The sequence below is a fragment of the Gouania willdenowi genome, chromosome 10 (genome assembly GCF_900634775.1).
Source record: "Gouania willdenowi chromosome 10, fGouWil2.1, whole genome shotgun sequence".
Taxonomy (NCBI): domain Eukaryota; kingdom Metazoa; phylum Chordata; class Actinopteri; order Blenniiformes; family Gobiesocidae; genus Gouania; species Gouania willdenowi.
Genome location: NC_041053.1, coordinates 7,808,373 through 7,829,731, shown reverse-complemented (window position 1 = coordinate 7,829,731; position 21,359 = coordinate 7,808,373). Strand labels below are relative to the sequence as shown.

Here is a 21,359-nt window from a genome sequence, read left to right as displayed (position 1 = left end):
AGATGGGCTGCCCACAGGCCAGGCACATCACACACACCCCCCCCCCACAAGAAAGGGGCCCCAGGATAGTGGTGCACCTTTAGTTTACACCCCTGGGACATCGGGGTTCCCACCGTGCCGTCCCGGCGTAGCTTGCACGGTGGGTTGAAGTCACACGCGTCCAATGACATCAATGAGCCCTGGAGAGGGCATCCGCCATCAGGTTCTCCCGGCCCCGTATGTGACGAATCTCCAGTTGATACGCCTGGAGGTGCAGAGCCCAGCGCATCAGTCGTTGGTTGGGAGACTGGAGACTGCTGAGGAACGTCAGGGGGTTGTGATCTGTAAAAACAGTTATGGGCCCAGATCCCACATACACCCTGAAAAAGTGCAATGCCCACAGCTAAATGCTTTTTAGCCACTTCCTGAGCTGTATACAACCTGTATCTAAACCCATTCACAAAATCAATCAAATTACTTGGAGGATCTGATTCACTCCAATTATCTTTCAACAGTGCCAAAGGGCCACGAACTTTATGGCTAAACACAAGGTCATTAGGACTAAACCCTGTGCTCTCCTGGACCACTTCCCGTGCTGCTAACAACATCCAGGGCAGGGCTTCTTCCCAGTCTCCTCGCATCTGGACACAAAAAGAACGCAACATTGATTTTAGAGTCTGATGAAACCTTTCCAAAGCACCTTGACTCTGTGCATGATAAGCAGAGGAAAGGTTGTGAGTTATTTTTAATTGCTTCAACACTTGTGCAAACATCTTTGAGCAAAAATTGGATCCCCGATCAGTTTGGACGATACAAGGAAAACCAAATACAGAAATGAAATGACAATGCACGCACTACATTCTTTGTCGTAATACTGCGCAAAGGAAACGCAGCCGGATAACGTGTACTTTGACACATCACAGTCAACAAATACTGTACACCAGACCTAGCTGGCGGCAATGGACCAACGCAGTCTATAATCAAATGTTCAAATGGCTGTCCTATTGCTGGAATAGGATTCAATGGAGCCAATTGCAAAGTCTGATTTGGCTTACTAGTCAACTGACATGTGTGACAGGACTTACAGTAAACAGACACATCTCTCTTCAAGCGAGGCCAAAAGAAATACCTCAACACTCGATCATAGGTTTTCCAGATCCCAAGATGGCCGCACTGGTCGTGAGATATTTGTAACACAGTATCACGAAACTTTAAAGGCACCACAACCTGGTACACAGGATCACCTCCAAAGCCATCCATCTGAAGTGTCCACTTCCTCATCAATGCTCCTTCACGCAGGAAGTAACAGCAAGGACGATCTGCAACTTCAGATGAACAACAAACCAAATCAAAAAGCTCACTTAAGGTGACGTCAGACTTCTGCTCCTTCACCAGATCATCGTGTGTCACCGACCAGGGAATAACAAGACACTGTGACATCACAGTTAGACACCCCAACCATTTCATTACTTTTAGCTTTCAATAGTTTTGAACGTGTAACTACACAGGTACTAAACACGTCAGGAAACTGCCTCTCATTTTCATCAGGTTCATTACATACCACAGGAGCACTGGACACTTGGACTGGAGGAGGAACATCAGCCCACCTGCAATATCATTGCCCAATATCATCGTAACGCCATCTACTGGCAACGCTGGACGGACACCTATGGACACTTCAGCCTGGAAGAAATCACAGTCCAGTACCATTTTATGTTGAGGCACATTTAGGACACTTAAACCCATTCCCACAACAGGAATTTCAGCGCCCGTAAAGGTTTTTTCTGAAAACTGTAACACAGATGCAACAATAAATGAATCAACTGCCCCTGTGACGCGCAGAATCTTAACCCGCACACGCTCATCACTGCCGACCAAGGAGACATACCCCTCTGTAATGAACGGTAGGAAAAACTTTAACTCTGGCTCCACCACTGTAGGAACCATAACAGACACTGCACACATGACCGGTTTACGATCAGGTGACTTCTGCTCGAAACAAGCCTTCAACATATAACAATCATTCTTCCAATGCCCATGTTTGTGACAATAATTACAAATTTTCTCAGCGTCACGTGAAAACCGGCCACTTCCAATCTCTCCTGGTGGTTTTGAAAAATTAGACCCATTTTCACGAGAACCAAAACTACTTCTATTGCCCATTGAATGTGTCAGATAATAATCATCCGCTAATGCAGCTGCCTCCATAACAGTTACAGAGTTTTCAAACTGCTCCAGCAACATAAGCTCCTTCAAATCCTCTAGAGTTTTAACACCAGCTGACGAACACCAGCTCTCTAAATGTACCACCAAATCACGTCCAAACTCCAAATGTGACTTATCTCCACGTTTCCAACCTCGAAAACGTTGTCTGTAAGCCTCCGGTACAAGCTCATATGCTTTCAGTACTGCAGCTTTAACATCCAAATATGTAGCACCATCAGCACCACTCAAACCTGATATCGTTTGCTGCGCTTTACCTACCAAAACACACTGTAGCATCTGCACACGCATAGCCTCAGACCAACCACGAGCCTCTGCTAAATGCTCAAACAGGGCAAAAAACGTTTCAGGATCCCTCTCATTAAACTGAGGAACAAACTTCAAATCACACAGCTCATCCTTTGTGTGTTCCCCAGATCTAGAAGCACTCTGAACCTCTTGTCTCCTCAAATCCAGTTTCTGCCGCTCCAAATCCAGCTTAGCAATTTCCAAACCCTGCTTCATTTTCTCCTTCTCATGTTCTGCCTATAGTTTCAACAAAAGTAGCTCTTTCTGCTGCTCAAATGTCAAACCAGTTGCAACCACAGGTGAGACTAAACCTACCTCATGCTCCTCTATCTTACAAATGTTCATTTCAAACAACTTTTCCTTTAAATTATTTTTTATGATACCTTTCATTTTTTTAGTATCACCCAAATCAATCTCATAATACTCTGTTATACTAATTAACTGCTTTTTAGTGCAGAGATCCTGTCACGATGGGCTTTTATTTTGGAGGGCAGGCAGGAGATCGTGGACTCCCTTCCAGCAGCTTTCTCCTGCTGATTGGCCTCCAGCTGCAATGGATTAGCTGAGTATAAATGTGGAGGCTTGGGGTCACTTCAGTGCTGGGACATTGCTACTTGCTGTTGCTTCTTGCTGTGACTTTGGTTCTTGGTTTTACTTTTGTTGTTTTTCTTGGGTGCCTCCCTGGACTGACCATGCCTTTGAGAACAATAAATACTGGTATGATGCACCTGAGCTCCGCCTCCGTCCCTGCATTTGGGTCTGCACCCACACACGCCCGTGACAGATCCAGACCATCTACACATGGTGCCTCAACAAAATCCTCCACCATTTCATCCATAACTAACAAACTCAAAAAGACCCCAGAAGCTTAAATGTTAATTTACAAATGCACAGATACAAAGCTGAGGAAATCCCGCTAAACTACCTAGTCCAAAAACTTACTAACTCAACCCTAGTCTTTGGGAAGTGTGGCGGTGGGTTCTTATGCGCCAGATACCGTCGGTACACAGGACCACCAAACTGGCAACCAAGCGTAACCGCGGCGCGCTCCCAAGCCGATGTAGGGAAGGGAAGAAAATGGAAGCTGCGACCCGCTCTTAACTTCCACACTAAACACAGAAATGCAGTGAAACCCCTGTTGGGAAACACCGCTAAACCTAAAAGGGATTCCCCACCTTTAAACTTTCCGTGCAACTTAAAAAAAAACACACTTACCTTCTGGGTCTTTAACAACAGCTTCAGCTGACCAAATCCTCCCACATGTCCCCCACAAAGCGCGCACTGCTATCCAAATAACAAAATGACTTCACAGGGAATTCCCACTGAACACGTCACACCAAGACGCCAGGACCAGCTCACTCTCAAAATGGCGCACAGCCAACAAACAAACTAGAGCTAATACTGCGACAAAAGCGCTCCCAAAACCGGTTTAAACAAAAACGCGGCTACTTGTTACGACCGGCTCTAGGCCGCAACAAATAAGGGGGACGTGACACAGGAAAAGGGTGCAAAGAAGTACATTTAATAATAAAGTAACAGGTATACAAAAACTAAATAAAATACAAACTCAAATGTGCAAAACTAAAGGCTGGAGAACGTGGCCACCAGACCACAGGCATGCAGGCAGGTAGAGAGAGAGAGGCACAAGGAGCACAGCTCCCAGCTGATATCAGCAGCTGCTGATTACAAGGGGCTGGGCCAGGTGCTGGATCCTGAACAGAAAGAGGAGGCGGCAGACAAGGCAGACAAGATGGGCCGCCCACAGGCCAGGCACATCACAAGATGCAAGAAAAGATCACTTGTTGTGATGACTTGTGTGGAGCTCTGATTTAAAGTTGAACTTTGGTGTCCTGCAGGAAAATCAGAAGCTCACTGCAGTGGTAGATATGTTGGTAAAAGCTAGGTCATGTGTTTAACATGGAAGCTAATCAATATTACCAATGTTTGTCATCAATCATTCAGCTGAAAAGCCTACAGGAAGAAAATGAGAAGAACCAGACCTGCCTACGCGATATCTTCACAAACCTGGAAACACTTGGGGTTGATATTTGTTTTCCAATATTTCTGATAATTACTGATACACTTATCAGTAATGCTGTTCCATGCTGTGGCTGAGTCTGTGTGTTCCATCAGCGTTGGATTGAACAGGTTGAGTTAGAGCAGCAGCGAAAGGATGAGATCATTCATCAGGTAGGAACACAGGGAGTGACCTAACTATGACTCCTTAGTAATTACAACTCATCTTAACATTCACATTGAAATATTTGCCTTTGTTTGTGATAGAAAACTTTGCAGTTAAATCATTTTGAGATCGCCATTGGAAAGTACACCAACATCATTGAGGTAATTATATCTGCATGTTTGTAATTTTAACTTTTTTGCCAAAATAATTCAACCAGTGGGACTGAAATACACACCTGAATACTATACAGTGCAGGTGAGCTTTCATCGACTCCTGATGTTTAATGTAAGGGAATCGTCTATATATGTATTATGGACACAAACAAACAAATAAACATTCAATGGCACATTTATTCACATTTTATTTGAATAAAGTCCAACCAACACTTAAGTTTAAATGAACAAGATGTTAACCTTTTCTGCTCTCCTTTTTAATACTTAAAAAGTTTTCATTAAAAATACATATTAGGTTTACCTGACTCTTCTGTTTGTTTTTTCAAGATAGAAATAATACAATGTTGATATTGAAAATGAAGTGCAACCCAGATCTTTTCAGCTTAAATGAGCAGTGGTTGAATCTGCTACTTTTCTTTTTAACATAATTGCGAAGCCTGAGGCAGCTTCCGCAGAGCTAATGCTAATGAGCTAACGCTACATGTGCTGCTGCTGCAATGTTAAACACAGAGAGTGACTCCTTTAGAATATCTCCATCTGTGTTAAAGTATTTCCACACACTCGCCAGCTTCTCCCTTTTGTTTTGTTGTCTGCTGGCGCTCCCTGTCACAAAGAGCCAACAGAGTCTGCTGTAATGTCTTTAATACTTAGTGTTTTTCAAACACATCCAGTTTGCCATGCTTACATCCAATGCGTTATTTCCTTGTATCGATGTCGATTGATTACCTTTGAAACAAGGTTAGATCGATTAATGTCATCCGGAAGGCCAACTTGCTGAGCATAGATCAATGTAGTTGGATCGTATGAATAAAAAACCGATTCATCGATCAAATGGATTAATCGTTACACCCTTAGTGCAAATTAATTTGAGGATACGGCGCTAAAACAGTGCCGACTGCCGCACATACGCTGCAGAAATCGTGGCGCTGAGAGTAATTGCGCTTCGTTCTTTAGGGATGAGACTCATAGTATAGACCCCATAAATCAAAAATCCATTCATCCATTTTAAGACCCACTTATTCCCGTTTATCAGGGTCGTTGGGAAATCAAAAATCCTTTGCTCAAAAAGAGGTTGAAATTGCAGCTCAGAATATTTTATTGATCTCCACTGTAAACACTGTTTTTGACAATTTCATAAAAGTTTCACACTTTGCATTGTGGGATGTGAAGTAGAGCTGTAAGTAAATGAACTTGATTTATATAGCGCTTTATCCCCACACTGAAGCAGTCTCAAAGCGCTTTACATAGCGCATTCACCCAGTCACTCTCACATTCACACACCAGTGGGACAGGACTGCCATGCAAGGCACTAGTCGACCACTGGGAGCAACTTAGGGTTTGGTGTCTTGCCCAAGGACACTTCGACACATAGTCAGGTACTAGGATCGAACCCCCAACCTCTCGATCAGAAGACGACCCACTACCACCTGAGCCATGGTCACCCAAATCATTATATATGTCATTATCTGAAAAGTTCATCTGCAAATTAAAGATGGTTTGGATGTGTTTTATTGTCTGATGTTGTTTCTGTGCTGAAGGATTACCGATGGATGAACCAGGAGCTGAAGAGGCTGTTAAAGGAAGTATTGGAGAGGACCCCTATGTAATAATGACACATCTGATCTTCTTATTTCCCATTAATCTATAGCACTGTATACTAACTCAGTACTGTCTGCATGTCTGCTTTTAGTGCAGCTCTTAAAGAGCCAGAAGCTGAGAATGAAGGAGTGCTCAGTAACCCTCTGGTCATTGCTCAGGAAACTCAGCTGCAGGAAAAAGAGGCTGCTCTGATACAGGAAAATCAGAAGCTCACTGCAGAGGTAGATGTGTTGGTAAAAGCTTCATCATGTGTTTAATAGATAAGCTAATCAATATTACCAATGTTTGTCACCAATCATTCAGCTGAAAAGCCTCCAGGAAGAAAATGAGAAGAACCAGACCAACATAAGCAAACTCAATGCTGAACTACAAACATCTGAGGTTAACATTTGTTTTCCATTATTTCTGATAATTACTGATACTGTAACTGTCATGCTGTGGCTAAGTCTATTTGCATTTGTTGTGGCATCATTTCCACAAGCTTCTGCAATGTCACAATATTTATTTGTCTCTCAGATGTGACACTTCACCATTTATAATAGTTTCTACTGATTTCTTCTGATTCAAGATAACACTTGAAATACAACAAACTATTGTAAAGCTTGAATATTGTGCAGCGCTGTGCTGTAGTGGTTAGCAATTCTGCTTTTATGCTCCCCATCCTGGCATTTATTGATGTAGAAAACTGTCGAGACTTTTCTTTGTGCTGCGTATTGTACAAGCCTTTAACTGACTGGGCTGCTGAATGAGACTGAAATTAATAATGTTCTCTCATAGAAACACAAAGTTTATATAAGGTTGTGATGAAAAGCAGCTTCTCTGCTTTATCTCACAGTGACTCTGAGCTCTGCTCTCATTTCCTGCGCTGCTCTTTGTCTTAAAGCAGGTTCTCCACATCCATTCTATCATTTCTTGGGCACGCTGTTTTAATCCCATCCAAATAATGATCTTTACACCAAGGACAGTCTCAATTAAGTGCACATGATCTCAATGAAACCTGGGCTGACAGACTCTAAAGCCACGCCTCAGGCTGTGCTGTAGGAGTCCGTGTGACGACACAGAGGGCTGTACGTACCTGTGGTGCCAACTTGAAACAGAAACTCAAATCTCACCTCAAAAAACTGGGCCCAAGACTGAAGGAAAATGGTGAAAAAACCGCAGGGAGGCCCTTCAGAACCCAATTCGGGTTTGGAAGAGGTCAAGGAGATGATACGCGAGGGTCTACAAAACCTATCTGCCGAGATAAAGTCGTTGGAAAAGACGCTGGAAAACTCACTGGAAAGACTACAAAGCGAAACAAAGGTACTGAAAGAAAAGAATGAAAGAAATGCTGAAGAGATAAAATTGTTGAACGCGAGGGTTGAACAGCTGGAACAAAAGGAAAGAGAGAAAGATGTCATCATCACAGGCCTAAAGATAAAACCCAGGAGTGACGAAGAAACAAAATCGATTGAACAACAGGTCATTGACTTCCTGAAGTCGAAGGACATTGTCCTGAACCCTGACAACATCAACTCCTGCCATCTCCTGCCAAAGAGAAATGATACCAGAGCTGTAAAAATAACCTTCACGAATATAAAATTCAAAGGAGAAATACTCAAGCAAAGAAATAAACTCAAGGGAACGAAGGTGTACATCAATGAAAACCTGACGAAACAAAATGCAAGCATTGCATGGAAAGCACGCCAAATAAAAAAAGAAGGAAAGATTATGAAGACTTGGTCAAAAAACTGCAGGATTTACATCCAGGAAGAAGAGAACGGAAAACCAGTTCTCGTCAAAACGATGGACAACTTGGGAAAATACGAAGGATCCACCTAAACAACAACACTACTGAGGGTAATCATGGATATGGACCCAGATCTATATAAACACTGGAAATAAAACTCAGACTGTGATTATTTTACGGAGACCGATTTAAATGTGAAACCAAGAGTAAAAAAGGTCTGTCATTTATTCATTTCAATTGCTAGGTGGTGGGGTGAGTAAGGATTACATTAAATTTAAATTCAAAGTGTTTATTGTCATATGTGCAGTTAGAAACACGTTTTTTTTTTTTTATACAATGAAATTACTGCCTTGCTTATGAGCTGGGATATAATAATGTGTTTATACAAGTTAAATCTAACAGTGGAAAATACAACACTGCCAATAAAACTAACAACAGCAGTTAGAAACACGCTTATGAACTAAGATATATTACATTAAAATACTGCCTTGCTTGTGAACTGGGATGTAGTGATGTGTTTATACAAGTTGGATCTGATCCCATCATCAGACAGTGGAGGATACAACACTGCCAATGGAACTAACAACAGCTGGATTACCCTTGATGTAGAGACAAAACAAGGTGACATTGTGGATGAAAAGGGAAAAACCTTCCAAACACCTTCGAAAGAGGAACTATTCTTGAACTGGAGGAATGCTAACAACGTCTGGCAGGGAACAAGGCCAATACAAACAAAGATAGAGAGGACAACACTGACTACAGATGGACGTTCAGAAGAAATCAAGAATGTTTGACCAGAGAGACATGTAAACCCATGTAAATTTGCGATGGTAAAACAGGGGACGGGACCCGGATAAGCAAACTGCTTCTCTCGTCTCCTTTTTCGGCATGTACAAAAAAAGAAAGAAAAAAAAAAAAAAAAAAAAAAAAAAGTGAATGTAACCATGTCGGAAATAAACTGAATAAATAAATAAAAAAAAAAAAAAGTGAACTTTTCACATGTGTTGAAATACGGCCGCTCCACGGACACATTGTCCCGTTTCCAGACAAGGGCGCGCTGGGTGTGGTGTTTGCTGACGTCATCTCAACTGAAAATGCTATTTTTGGTGGCTGGAATTTCAGTGCATCACTAGCTGTAACCCAAAATTGATCTAAAACTCACTGTTAAAGTGATAAACACCCCAAGTGAAAGACTAGTATATGAAACATCTCCTTGTAGGAATGAGAGCTGAGTTAGAAGCTGCTATCTACCTATAAAAGCAAGAATGTTATGTATGCGTGCGTGCGTGCATGTGTTTGGAGCAAATATCTCCCCGATGAGGTATGTGTTTGACCTGAAACTTTATCAATGGCTTCCAAATACTCCAAGTGTGAGCATCCATTATTTTTGGAGTAATTTGGAGTTGCAAACGTTCATTTTAATTTAGATTACGGCTCCCTCTCGGTATTGAGCGCGGTATTGAACTGGCTTTTTCAGTCTGATCTTGCATTTTCCGTGTAAGTGTAATGTCAACATCTGTCCCTCTGTAAAGTTCCTGGTCTTATAATAACGTCATAACGTCCCAGGAACTTGATGACACATAACCAAGCCCTAAAGCACCAGACTGACATGTTGAGTCTCAATAGACTCACTGCAATTTCTAGGATAGGAACAGTAATCCTGACGAGACAAGAACATGATATGTGAAAGCTGATTGGCTGTAATCTCCAAAATGGTGATTCCCACATATTGAGGGATATTTCATGTGTTTAAGGCTAAAAGTTAATATAAAGGTCTCCAAGGACATTTCTTACACAAATTAGTAACAACGTTTTAGTATTCAGCTTAGACCAATTAAAAATATAGAATAGGTAAGATCAGTTTGGACGCTGTTGAAACCTTGTAAAGCTGCTTTATCAGTGTATATAAGCTATATTTGACCTGTCATGCTTTGTGTGTCTGCAGGAGGAACCTGAACCCGAGGATCAGACAGATACTACTGTTGTACATCAGCACTACCAATGGTACCTCAGCCTTTACTCTTACATCCAGTCTTTAAAAAAAATATGAAACATTAAAGTAAATCATTTTTCAATGTGTTCAATGCTTTCCTCAGCGATGATCAAAGCTGTGCCAATGAGAAGGAGGAGGATTCTTCTCGTTGGAGCTGGGCCTTCTGTCTGATGAGCGTGTTGATTTTTTTTGCACTTGTGGTTTTCGGCTCCAGGATGTAAAATATGTCTCTCCAGGATGTAAAATATGTCTCTCCAGGATGTAAAATATAACAATAAAAAAAGCATAACAAATGTATTTCTTACTATTTTTGCAATTACATTCAGTTCCTGTATGTTGTGACCATTGGGTTCAGATACTTACAGGCAAACTTGAGAGGGGGGTCACACAATGTTGGATGTCTCCAAGTTGAAACAACATAGAGGTCAGCAATATAGATGTTCTTTTTCTGAAAAATGAAAAACAATTTCAATAATAAATTTCCAATATACAAAAATGACAGAAAATAAGTGAAATCTGATCCCCCCCCACCCCCCATTTTACCTTGGACTGAGCTATCTGCTCATTGAGCTCGAAACAAGCATTTCCTATCTGAAAAACAGCACAAATTCCAATTCACAATTTAAGTCATAACAATTTTATATATACCAAGTGTTTAACCCACGTTAGATTCCATTTCTTTATTCTGGCCAAGGGTCCAAAAGTCATCGCGAGTCAGGCAGGCCTTTTGTGTTCTCACAATTAACTCTGTTTCAGGCCCCTCAGTATCCAGAATATATTCCAAATGAAAAGGTCCAAAAAATATCCCCTGGTCAATCATTGTTTGCTGCATTAAGAGGATATGAATGAGGCTCTATTAGGGGGAAACAGAATAATTACCAGCCGTTCCTGAGCAGGATGAGTTGAGAGTGTTGGCAAGCCCCAACTTGGTCAACCTTTGCGATGGACTCACAATGTGGTCCACATGGATTATAGTCTATTAAGAGAAAAAAAAAGTGAAAGTAGGAACTAAACAAGAAAAAAAAAGTGAAAGTAGGAACTAAACAAGAAATCCATTGACATTTGTTGGTCTGGGCCTACTACCCACTGTTGTTCGAAGTAGGGTCTGTGGGAAGCATTTGTTGCAGCAAAGGGGCACCTTCAGGAACGAGCTGTGGTTGCATCACCCTTTTGCAAGGCGACACTCCAGAGTCTTTCACTAAAAAATGAGTACAATTTAAAAACTGTATTTAAATTTGCAACAATAAACATGTACATTTCTTAGTCTACATATTTACCCAGTACAGCTTGTCCCAGATCATTCAAAAGGATGTCTTGCCCCTGATGTGACTCCTGTCCTCTCTTGAGAATGTGCTCCAAAAGCTGAGCGTTTGTGTTTTTATTTCGGTGGTGAACAATGTTCCTCATCATGAAAATGTGTGTCGATGGTGACATGTTGTTGAGGTAATAGTTATTTTTCTGCATGGTTGAGAAAAGCTGCTAAGCGACCTGGCTATTCAATGAGCCCTGAAGTTCCGGGACAAGGTTAATCCGTCTCAGGATTTGTTGAGGGTCTCTGGTGTTGGCTTCATGGAATTTGTCATACAACACATAATGTTCAGAGCATCCTGTGAGGGGATGTCCCTGTTTAACCGGTGAATGCAGCTTTTCAGTTGACCAGGGCAGTGAGACTCTCTTTTTTTTCTGCTGAGCTGCTTTAATATTCTCTGGGGTGGAGGCAGCCAGTCTTCCTTCATGTGGGTGAAAAGGTGGCGATTGTGGGCAACGAAGGTTGGCATGGGTTGCCAATCCCCTGGCAAAATCGTACACAGATGCCTCCAAGATAATAGAAGATCTGTAAAATCTCTTGGAGACTCTGCTCGGAGATTGAACTTCAAACTGTACACCACACCATGAGGGCACAGAATCACTGACCAGCCACCTTTAAAAAAAACAGAAGACAAGAACAATACTTATTTGAACATGAGTAACAGATGTGATGAAAAAAAATTATCCTCTACCACATCTAACCATTACCAAATGCTCCCCAGATTTTCTGGAATATCTTGTCATATGTGTCTCATTTTCATTTCTTCCCTCAACCTTATAACAAAATCCATTCTGGGTCCCTTTGAGTTAATGTTTAACACAAGCACAGACTTGCAGGTTTCTTTCCCAATCCATGGGGCCCAGAGATCAAAGCTGGGTTTTACAGAAAGGACATTTTTTTCATGACCTGGGTGAAAAGAACAGAACAAAACAAGAAAAGAAACAGTTAACATTTTTTTTTAATTTAACTTGTGTTATATATACAAAACCTTTAGATTAACAATATGAAAAAAATGTAATACTTTGGAAAAATCCTCATGCAACAATCTCCTGCTCAACAATGTCCCAAAATTTTTCACCACAGTAGTCCTCTGGAGGTTTTTGATGTTCAGTCACGAGAAAATAAATAAATAAATAATATATATATATACTGTATGTATTCTATGTGTATGTATATCCATATATATCTATGTATGTTAACAAAATTAAAAAAAAGTATGTATGTATATATATATCTAAAATAATTGAAATAATTCAAAAGATAAATAAAATAAAATCATGGATATGTGTATATATACTAAGTGTGTGTGTATGTATGTGTGTTCTTTCACATCCACTCAATACCCCCCCCTTCCTACGCTTTATATAATTACCCGTTGCTTGTTTTATTCTTTTGGTACTGGTTGTTGTTGTTGTGTTTGTGCTTCTCACTAACCTTCTCAACCCAGCCCCTTACCCTGTGGTGGTATCGCATGATAAGTACTTCTTCTCTTTCTTTCTTGCATCGAAGTCTATCACGACACAGCTGTGCACAAATGCTCTCAGACTCTTGGTTATGCTCACAATCGTATGGACTAAACCGCACTCCTTTCCATGTCTCAGTTTACAGTAACATCTTGGAATGTGCGTGGCATTCGCTCGCAGGCTAAAAAGATCAAGATATTTGATTATGTATCAAGATTAAATGCAGACATTGTTTTCTTTCAAGAAACTCACTTACTTCAATCAGAAGAAAAATCTCTGACAGACTCAAATTTTAACAAAATATATAACTCGTGTTTCAATTCCAGGCAAAGAGGAGTTTCGGTTCTTTTCAACAAAAGGTTGCTCTTTAACATAATCAACTCCACCATAGACCCAGAGGGTAAATATATTATTATCAAAGTGGTAATCTATAATAAATGTTTCACAATTCTAAACCTCTAAACCTAATAACGACGACCCTGAATTCTTCCAGAGAGTTTTTTTGGAGTTATCGGACCTATCTGCAGATTCATCTGTAATCATCGGAGGTGACTTCAATCTGACACTCAACACATCATTAGACAGATCCAGCAAGTGCCCAAATACAAAACCGTCTCGATCTGCTAAAGTATTAATGAATTACATGGATGATCTTGGAATAGGAGACGTATGGAGACTGAACAATCCAACTAAAAAAGAATACACCTTCTTCTCCCCTGTGCATAAATCCTTCTCCCGAATTGACTTTTTTCTCTTAAATAAATCCATTGCACATAAGATTTCCTCTAAAATACATCCTATAATCATTAGCGATCATGCCCCGATATCCCTCACCCTGAAGTGTGACTCTAATCAGAAATTATCCTCTCTGTGGTGCTTTAACACTTCATTACTTAATGACAGTGAATTTGGTAAAATGATAAGAAAAGAATGGGAGGACTTTCTAATAACAAACGATTCTCTGGAAGTGTCACCGTCCTTACTCTGGGAAACCGGCAAGGCTGTCATCAGAGGGAAGATGATATCATACTCTTCTTATAAGAAAAAACAGGAACAGATAGCAGAAAAAACGATTGAAGAAAAAATTAAGAAACTTACGGAAGAATACGCAGCTAACCCGTCTGAACTTTTATGGAAAAAACTCCAAAATACAAAACTTAATCTGGACATAATTTTATCTAAAAAAACGCATTTTATTTTACAGCAATTACGGTACAAAAACTTTGACTACAACAATAAATCAGGCAAATATTTAGCAAATCAGCTTAAACACAACAAATAAAACTATTTCATAGTGGCAATTTCTGATAATTCAGGTCAAACTTTAAACTTACCTCAGGACATTAATAAGATTTTTCATGATTATTATCAAAACCTATACTCATCAAACTTAAACCCTGACCCTGAATATATTAAAACCTTCCTCAATAACTTAAACCTACCACAGCTCACCATAGAGCAGAAAACCACCTTAGACTCACCATTAACCTTACAAGAACTACAAAATGCTTTGGATAGCATGTCAACAGGCAAAGCACCAGGTCCAGATGAGTTCCCTGCTGAATTCCTAAAACACTTCTGGTCAATGCTGGCGCTGCTCTTTTTCAGAGTAGTAACAGAGATTAGAAATAAAGGTTATGTAGGAGGTCACATGAATACATCTAACATTACATTATTACTTAAACCAGACAAAAACCCCATGTTACCCCCAAGCTACCATCCCATCGCTCTTATTAACACAGACATAAAAATTATTTCCAAAGCACTCACTTCCAGGTTAGAGAAAGTAGTACATACAATTATATACCAAGACCAGACAGTATTTATTAAAAATAGACACTCCACAGACAATGTTAGAAGACTGTTTAATTTGATCAACATGGCACAGAACTCTAAAAAGAAAACAATAATCTTGTCACTTGACGCAGAAAAAGCATTCGATAGAATCAACTGGTCATTCCTCCTTGCTGTCCTTGGCAAATTTGGCTTTGGAGAATCATTCATACAATGGATCTCCACCCTATACTCTAAACCTAAGGCCTCAGTAACCACAAACAAAATAACTTCCCAAAGCTTCACACTGCAGTGGGGAACCAGACAAGGTTGCCCACTCTCACCTTTGCTTTTTGCAATATTTGTTGAACCTCTCGCAGCAGCTGTTTATCAGAATACTGTTATTAAAGAAATCCACTCATCCATTTCAGAACACAAAATTAATCTTTATGCGGATGATATTTTACTCTATTTGGAAGAACCCCAATCCTCATTAGAAGAAGTATTTAAACTAATAAACAGCTTCTCTAAATTATAAGACTATTCCATTAACTGGTCAAAATCATGACTCCTTCCATTAACAAAAGATTCATGGAACCCAGCAACCCAATACCCACAATACCCCTCCCCTAAAAATACAATTAAATATCTAGGCTTAAATATATCACCAAACCTAAATGAATTAATTATACTGAACCTAGATCCGCTGTTGGATAAAGTCACAGAAGATCTGCGGAGATGGAACAATCTCCCCATCTCACACCTTGGCAGAATAGCCTCAGTTAAAGGGGACATATCATGGTTTTAAATCCTTCCTTTTAGATATAAATCATACAGTTGTGGTCTATATAAAGCGGAACTGCATTGCTTGGGTCTGAATTCCTCATTATTATAGCTCCCCAGACCCCTTTTCTACCCCTTTTCTGATGTGCTTCTAAGAGCAACTCGTTTTGGTGCGGTCTGTTCAAATGCAAATGAGACACTTCATACCCCACCCACTTTCCAGGTTCAACTCCACCCTGCTCGGCCATTTTTGTAGTTTGATAGAAGAGCTATGGCTATGTAGCGGCGCAGAAAAAGTTTATTCACACGTTATTTACACAATGTCAACAACGAAATACTTGTCCATCCAGCTTTACATGTTTGAGCCAGAGTCTGACCTGGCGGAGCGAGATGAAAATGAAGATGATAAACCTGCAGAACCCTAACAAGTGAGCTAACACAAGCACCGAGCTAACACAAAAATGACCTTACCCACAGATGTGGGTACATTTCCATAAAAAATAAAACTCAACCAGGCACTTTGAAAAGGTTCTGATGCTGGGAGACGTTGTACTGAATAATAAAAATGGCGGATTGCTCGAAGTGTTGGGCCTGGAGTCGATATCCTAATTTGGCAGTTCCGCTGACCTTATTGTTCAAAAAACGTAATAGAGAATCGAAAAGTCGAAACAGATTGAAAAATATGACCAAAACAGAATATAAAGATATCAACGGAGCACCTGAAGAGATTAATTTGAACTTTTCTGTGCTTCTAAACAATCTAAATATACATCAAAATGCATTTAAGGGCTAAAAAAAGTGGATTTAGCATGATATGTCCCCTTTAAAATGAAAATCTTACCTAAAATAAACTGTTCTCTATGATCCCACTGAAACCACCATGCAATGGTTCAAAAGATTAGATTCTGCAATTACAAAATTCTATGCTCGGAATAAAAAACCAAAAATAAGCCTTTCAACCTTTCAAAAAAACAAAAACGAGGGTGGGTTGGAAGCCCCTAATTTCACGCATTATTACCTAGCAAACCAAATTCTATATTTAACAGAATGGCTAAAACCAAAAGAATATCACAACACCTGGATAGTAATAGAACAGCTAGACTGCAAACATTTTAAATTCTCTGATCTCCCTTTTATCACTGTGACCCTCAAACGTCATAACTGCTTTAAAAACCCACTGATGGCCTCCACCCTGACTGCGTGGTGGAAAGCCCTGGACATTACAAATGTTCAATTAAAAACTAGCATATTGTCTCCAATATGTCCCTGGTGGTGGGGGACTGCTGGGGGATGTGGCTGGGGCCTGCTCCGCCTGGGGGGGGGGGGTCCCGCCGTGCTCATGGTTCGGGGGGGGCCGTGGGGGGTCTCCGGTTGTGCTGCTCTGCTCGTCCCTGGTGGCCGCTAGCTAATAGTATCTACTTTAGCATTGTTTTAGTGTTACAAAGTGCACTATAGTACAGCAAACAAAGAAACATAATTGTCATCCCTCCGACTGGTTTTAGGGAGAATACCTGGACAGATTAACACCTGTTTTTAAACCAGTAAAGTCCTAATTATTGTTAGCATGTAGCAGGATAACCACAATACGTGCTTCACTCACGGAGCTTCATTAACTTTTAAATTCCTCTTCTTCACTCACAACTGGTATTCTGACCAGGAAACAGCTTATTGTCACTGGTTTGTAGATTTCAGAATCATATTGGGATTATTTAACAGTGCATAAAGGGACTTTTTGTAGCTAAACATAGGTTTTTACCTCCATCCAAAGAGTCAGGCTGTTAGCAGAGGAAGGCTGACACCTAGTGGCCACAGAGGAGACTGCACACACCACAGCAGCCTGGAACCAGTATCTAAAGCCAGGACCACGTTTTTTGCTCATTTTTACCCTTTTTCTGCAACTAAACCAAACTTGCCATATTTTAACATGTTTTCATCACTTTTTCTTGCCATATTTTTGCTCCTTTTAAAGCATTTTTGCTACATCACTCCCATTTCTGACACTTCTCAATCTTATTTCAATGCCTTTTGTGCAAGTGTTTTCACTTTCCAGACATTTTCAGCCGATATAAACCCTTTCCACCACTTTTCCACCTAATGTGACAAATGTTGACCCATTATTGTCACTTTTAACCTCTTTTCAATATAGTCCATGCTTTTTGGCCAATTTAACCACATTCACAAATTGTCATACCCATTATTAGCAAGTTTCAACTAATTGTTCCAATATTGACAATTTGAAACCCTTTTAACACTTTTTGTCAGTTTTTACCCACTCTAGTTTGCTACTTTTAACCCATTTCTGTGGTTTTAAAAACCCATGTCACCACCTTTTTCCTAATTTTGGTCACTTTGTCTAATTAAATAAAAGGATTTCTTTAAGATGACTATAATGATAGTAAACTTCCTGGATAACAGTGGATATTATATTATATTATATTATATTATATTATAAATGTGGTTATCACAGATTCATAGAACAATGGACCATCATTTTGCGTACTTTATGGATGGACCCCAAAAATCTCTCCCCTTTATTCCCCCTTATAGATGATCCTGTCTCCACATGACTGTTCTTCAAAGTTCATGTCTGTGTTCAACCACCTTCTGCTACAGTGGGGGTCCCCGCTTTCTGGAACCTTTATTTTGGCGGTTGTGCCGTGAAAACCACTGATCTAAAGAACAAGTCACCAACCTTTGTGAAACATGGAGCTACTTTAAAACTAGTGAATAATCCAAAGGGCTACCAGTGTGATAAACACTTCTTAAACACCAAAACTTCACGGTTTCTCTTTAATTAAAGGGTAAGTTAATGAGGAAGAGTAATAGTGACTTAAAAAAGGAAATTTGCAAATGTTTTATTTTCACCACATTTTTTATTTTTCTGTATTTTTGTTTGAACAATCACACAAAGTTTACAAAGGGTGGCATACAACACACTGTGACAGATACAGTAATAAAGTATATAAATGCATGTGATCTTTACAAGTCTTTTTTCTTGAAATAAAACTCAGAGAGAAATAAATAAAAAACAAAACAGTTAAACTCAATTAAAATTAAGTAACCCTGGATAAACATAGAATACTTCTTTGAGGTTCAATCACCCTCTTTTACATGTAGGTTTCAAAAGTAATATGACAAAAAACAACACTTATACCCACATACAACACTTGGAAACAAAATGTACCACAGTTATACTCAACACAATTATAAATTAAACTTAGATGGACTTACAAAAACTCCTTAGATAACCTGAGCATTTTTTTTCCATTACATTTCATAGAAAAAATCATCATGTTCCTATTTTACTAGCAACTAACACCTTTCAACTGATCATAAAACAATCCAAACACCAAATGTGAAGTTTCTTTAATAAAATGTTTCCTCCCACTGTTGAGAAACATACATGTTAGGTTGGATGGAGTGCGTAACCAACCTGGAGAAGTGAATGGTTGCAGAGAACCATTGAATCTATTGTTGGTGAGACTTCATCATGACACTGATCATTCACTTTGATTGACAGGGCAGATGATCAGAGGTGCTGAGTTTTTACCACCATAGTTTAAACAGGGACTAAAGAATGGCTGTAGTTTATGAGTGAAGCAGCAGTGAGTGAAGGAGTCGATCAGAGCTGCAGCATCAACATCATAAAAGGAGACCACACCCCCCTCATAGTCCACAAACACACCCACCTTCTCAGGAACACACTTCAGATGAAGAATGACTGAAGGATCTTCACATGCTTTATACAACTTTCCATCTCTGAGTATCAAAGTCCAGTAACCATTCTTAGGAGTCAGAGGGGCGTATCCCTTCCTGTTGATGGATTCTTTAACCACTCCTAAATACCACTTAGTTTTTCTTTTAACCTGAACCTCGAAGTAAAATCTGCCTGAACCGAAACTCTGCTTCCCTGAAACATTAACACTAGGAGAAAATCTCTCTTTGTTGTCTGGAAGGTTCTTCCTCACATCACTGTGGCAAACTAGTTTTCCATCATCAGACAGGACGAGGTTAGGATGAGCTGTAAGAGGATCAAGAGTCACATCTACTGCAAACTGCTGCAGCCTCTTCATCGCTAACATCTTCATCTTCATCATCTTGTCACTGAGTGTGTCCTCCAGCTGAGTCACAGCTCTCAGCACAGTCCCTTCATATGATGATGGACGGACCATGACCTCTGTCCAGTCCTTGGTGGCTGGAGGAGCTTTCAGGGAGCAAAAGTGTTGGAGGAGGCGGTCTTCAGAGTGGGAGAGCTGCTCCACCTCAGAGCTTCTCTTCATCAGCTCAGAGATTTCCTCCTCCAGCTCTTTGATCAAACTATCAGCCTCTCTCTCTTCTGCTTCCTGTTGCTCCTCCATCTTCTCTATCAGCTTGTTCAGGCCTCTTTGAACAAGCTTCATCAGAGCAGTGAACATCTCCACACCTTCAGCTATCTCTCTGTCTGCAGCGTCCTTCCTGATCCTCACTGACTCTTTGATCTCCTTCAGTTTCTCTCGTCTCTTCTGGATCATCTGCTGAAGATAAACTTTCTTGTCTTCAAACAGATCTTCTCCCAGAGGGACAAACTGGTGACTCCTGTGTTCCAAAACAGAACACATCAAGCAGACACGTGTCTGATCGCTCAGACAGAACAGCTCCAGAGGTTTGCTGTGCTTTGGACACATCCTGGTTTCCAGGTTCTTCACAGGCTCCACTAGCTGATGTTTTCTCAGGCCTGATGCTGTAAGATGCGGCTCCAGGTGAGTCTTACAGTAGGAGAACACACAGTCCAGGCAGGACTTCAGGGCCTTTACTTTGGTTCCAGTGCAGACGTCACAGGGAACTTCTCCTGGAGCTGCTGCTTTACGCTCAGATTCACGTCTGAACTGAGAAACCAACTCACGCATCATAATATTGACCTTCAGCTGAGGTTTAGTGCTGAACACCTGATTACACACGGGACACTTGCTGGTGGTACTGGTATCCCAGCATGTGCTTATGCATGTTTTGCAGAAGTTGTGTCCACATGGTGTGGTGACTGGATCATTGAGCACCTCCAGACAGATGGAGCACAGGAAGTGATGTTCAGACATCCCGTTGCAGGCAGTAGACATGTTCACACACTGAGGGACAGAGACAAGCAGCACATTAACAGAACTCTCTCATTGTTGTGGAGTGTTCCTTTACTAATGTTTCTGAGTCTATCTCACTGAGATCACCTTTAGTATTTAGCATTGATTCAGTCCACCTGTAGTAATGTGGACAGTCGGCTGTGCCTCAGCAGCTGAATGTAAAAGTGCAATAGTTTGAATGTTCAAGGTTCAAATTAGTTCTAAGGTTCTCTCATATTGACACTGGAACTCTAAATTATAGAGTTAGATTTTTTGCACACTTTATTTGAATGTACAATCTTGTTTTCTTTAAAATAACCAATATATTGTGTAATAACAGACTGAAGTTTAACATAGCACAAACCTTTAAAGTCTGCATGGACCACACATTTCTCAGTGATTTTGTTTGGGAAAACAAATGAATTTACACATTCTGCCTCAAATGTAACTTATAAATACACGTAAGGCTAGCACTATCGGAAAGCGTCGTGTTGATGACGTGCTGACGTATCGATCATTTCCTGTTTACACTCTACCGCTGTTTGCAGCGCTCTACTACTGTGTTCTGCTAACGCTAATCAAACTTGTTGTCATTGATATTTTAGCCTTGAAAACACTTGTTTTACCGTAGAGTTAAACGTACGAAGGTTAAGTAAAAAGCAATCCCGCCTCTTATAGGCAGTGTAATCTCCTTTAAACTTCCTTTTGTCCTTAGCTTAGCTTAGCTTAAATTTAGCACCTATGGCTTCTCTCTCCTCCCCTCCGCTCTCCTGCC

The 21,359-nt window shown here is 40.4% G+C and overlaps 1 protein-coding gene across 1 annotated transcript; it reads right to left on the bottom strand.

Moving 5' to 3' along the window:
- Nucleotides 1-18,653: 18,653 nt before the first annotated feature.
- LOC114471557 (E3 ubiquitin-protein ligase TRIM39-like) lies at nucleotides 18,654-20,587 on the bottom strand. Its single transcript, XM_028460403.1, has one exon. It carries the CDS (start codon nucleotides 20,585-20,587, stop codon nucleotides 18,995-18,997), a length of 1,593 nt encoding a protein of 530 aa, XP_028316204.1. The 3' UTR covers nucleotides 18,654-18,994.
- Between the last annotated feature and the right edge of the window lie 772 nt (nucleotides 20,588-21,359).

Bases quoted from the DNA above. Each gene is read 5' to 3' on its own strand.
- LOC114471557 (XM_028460403.1), bottom strand. From the start codon at position 20,587: ATGTCTACTGCCTGCAACGGGATGTCTGAACATCACTTCCTGTGCTCC.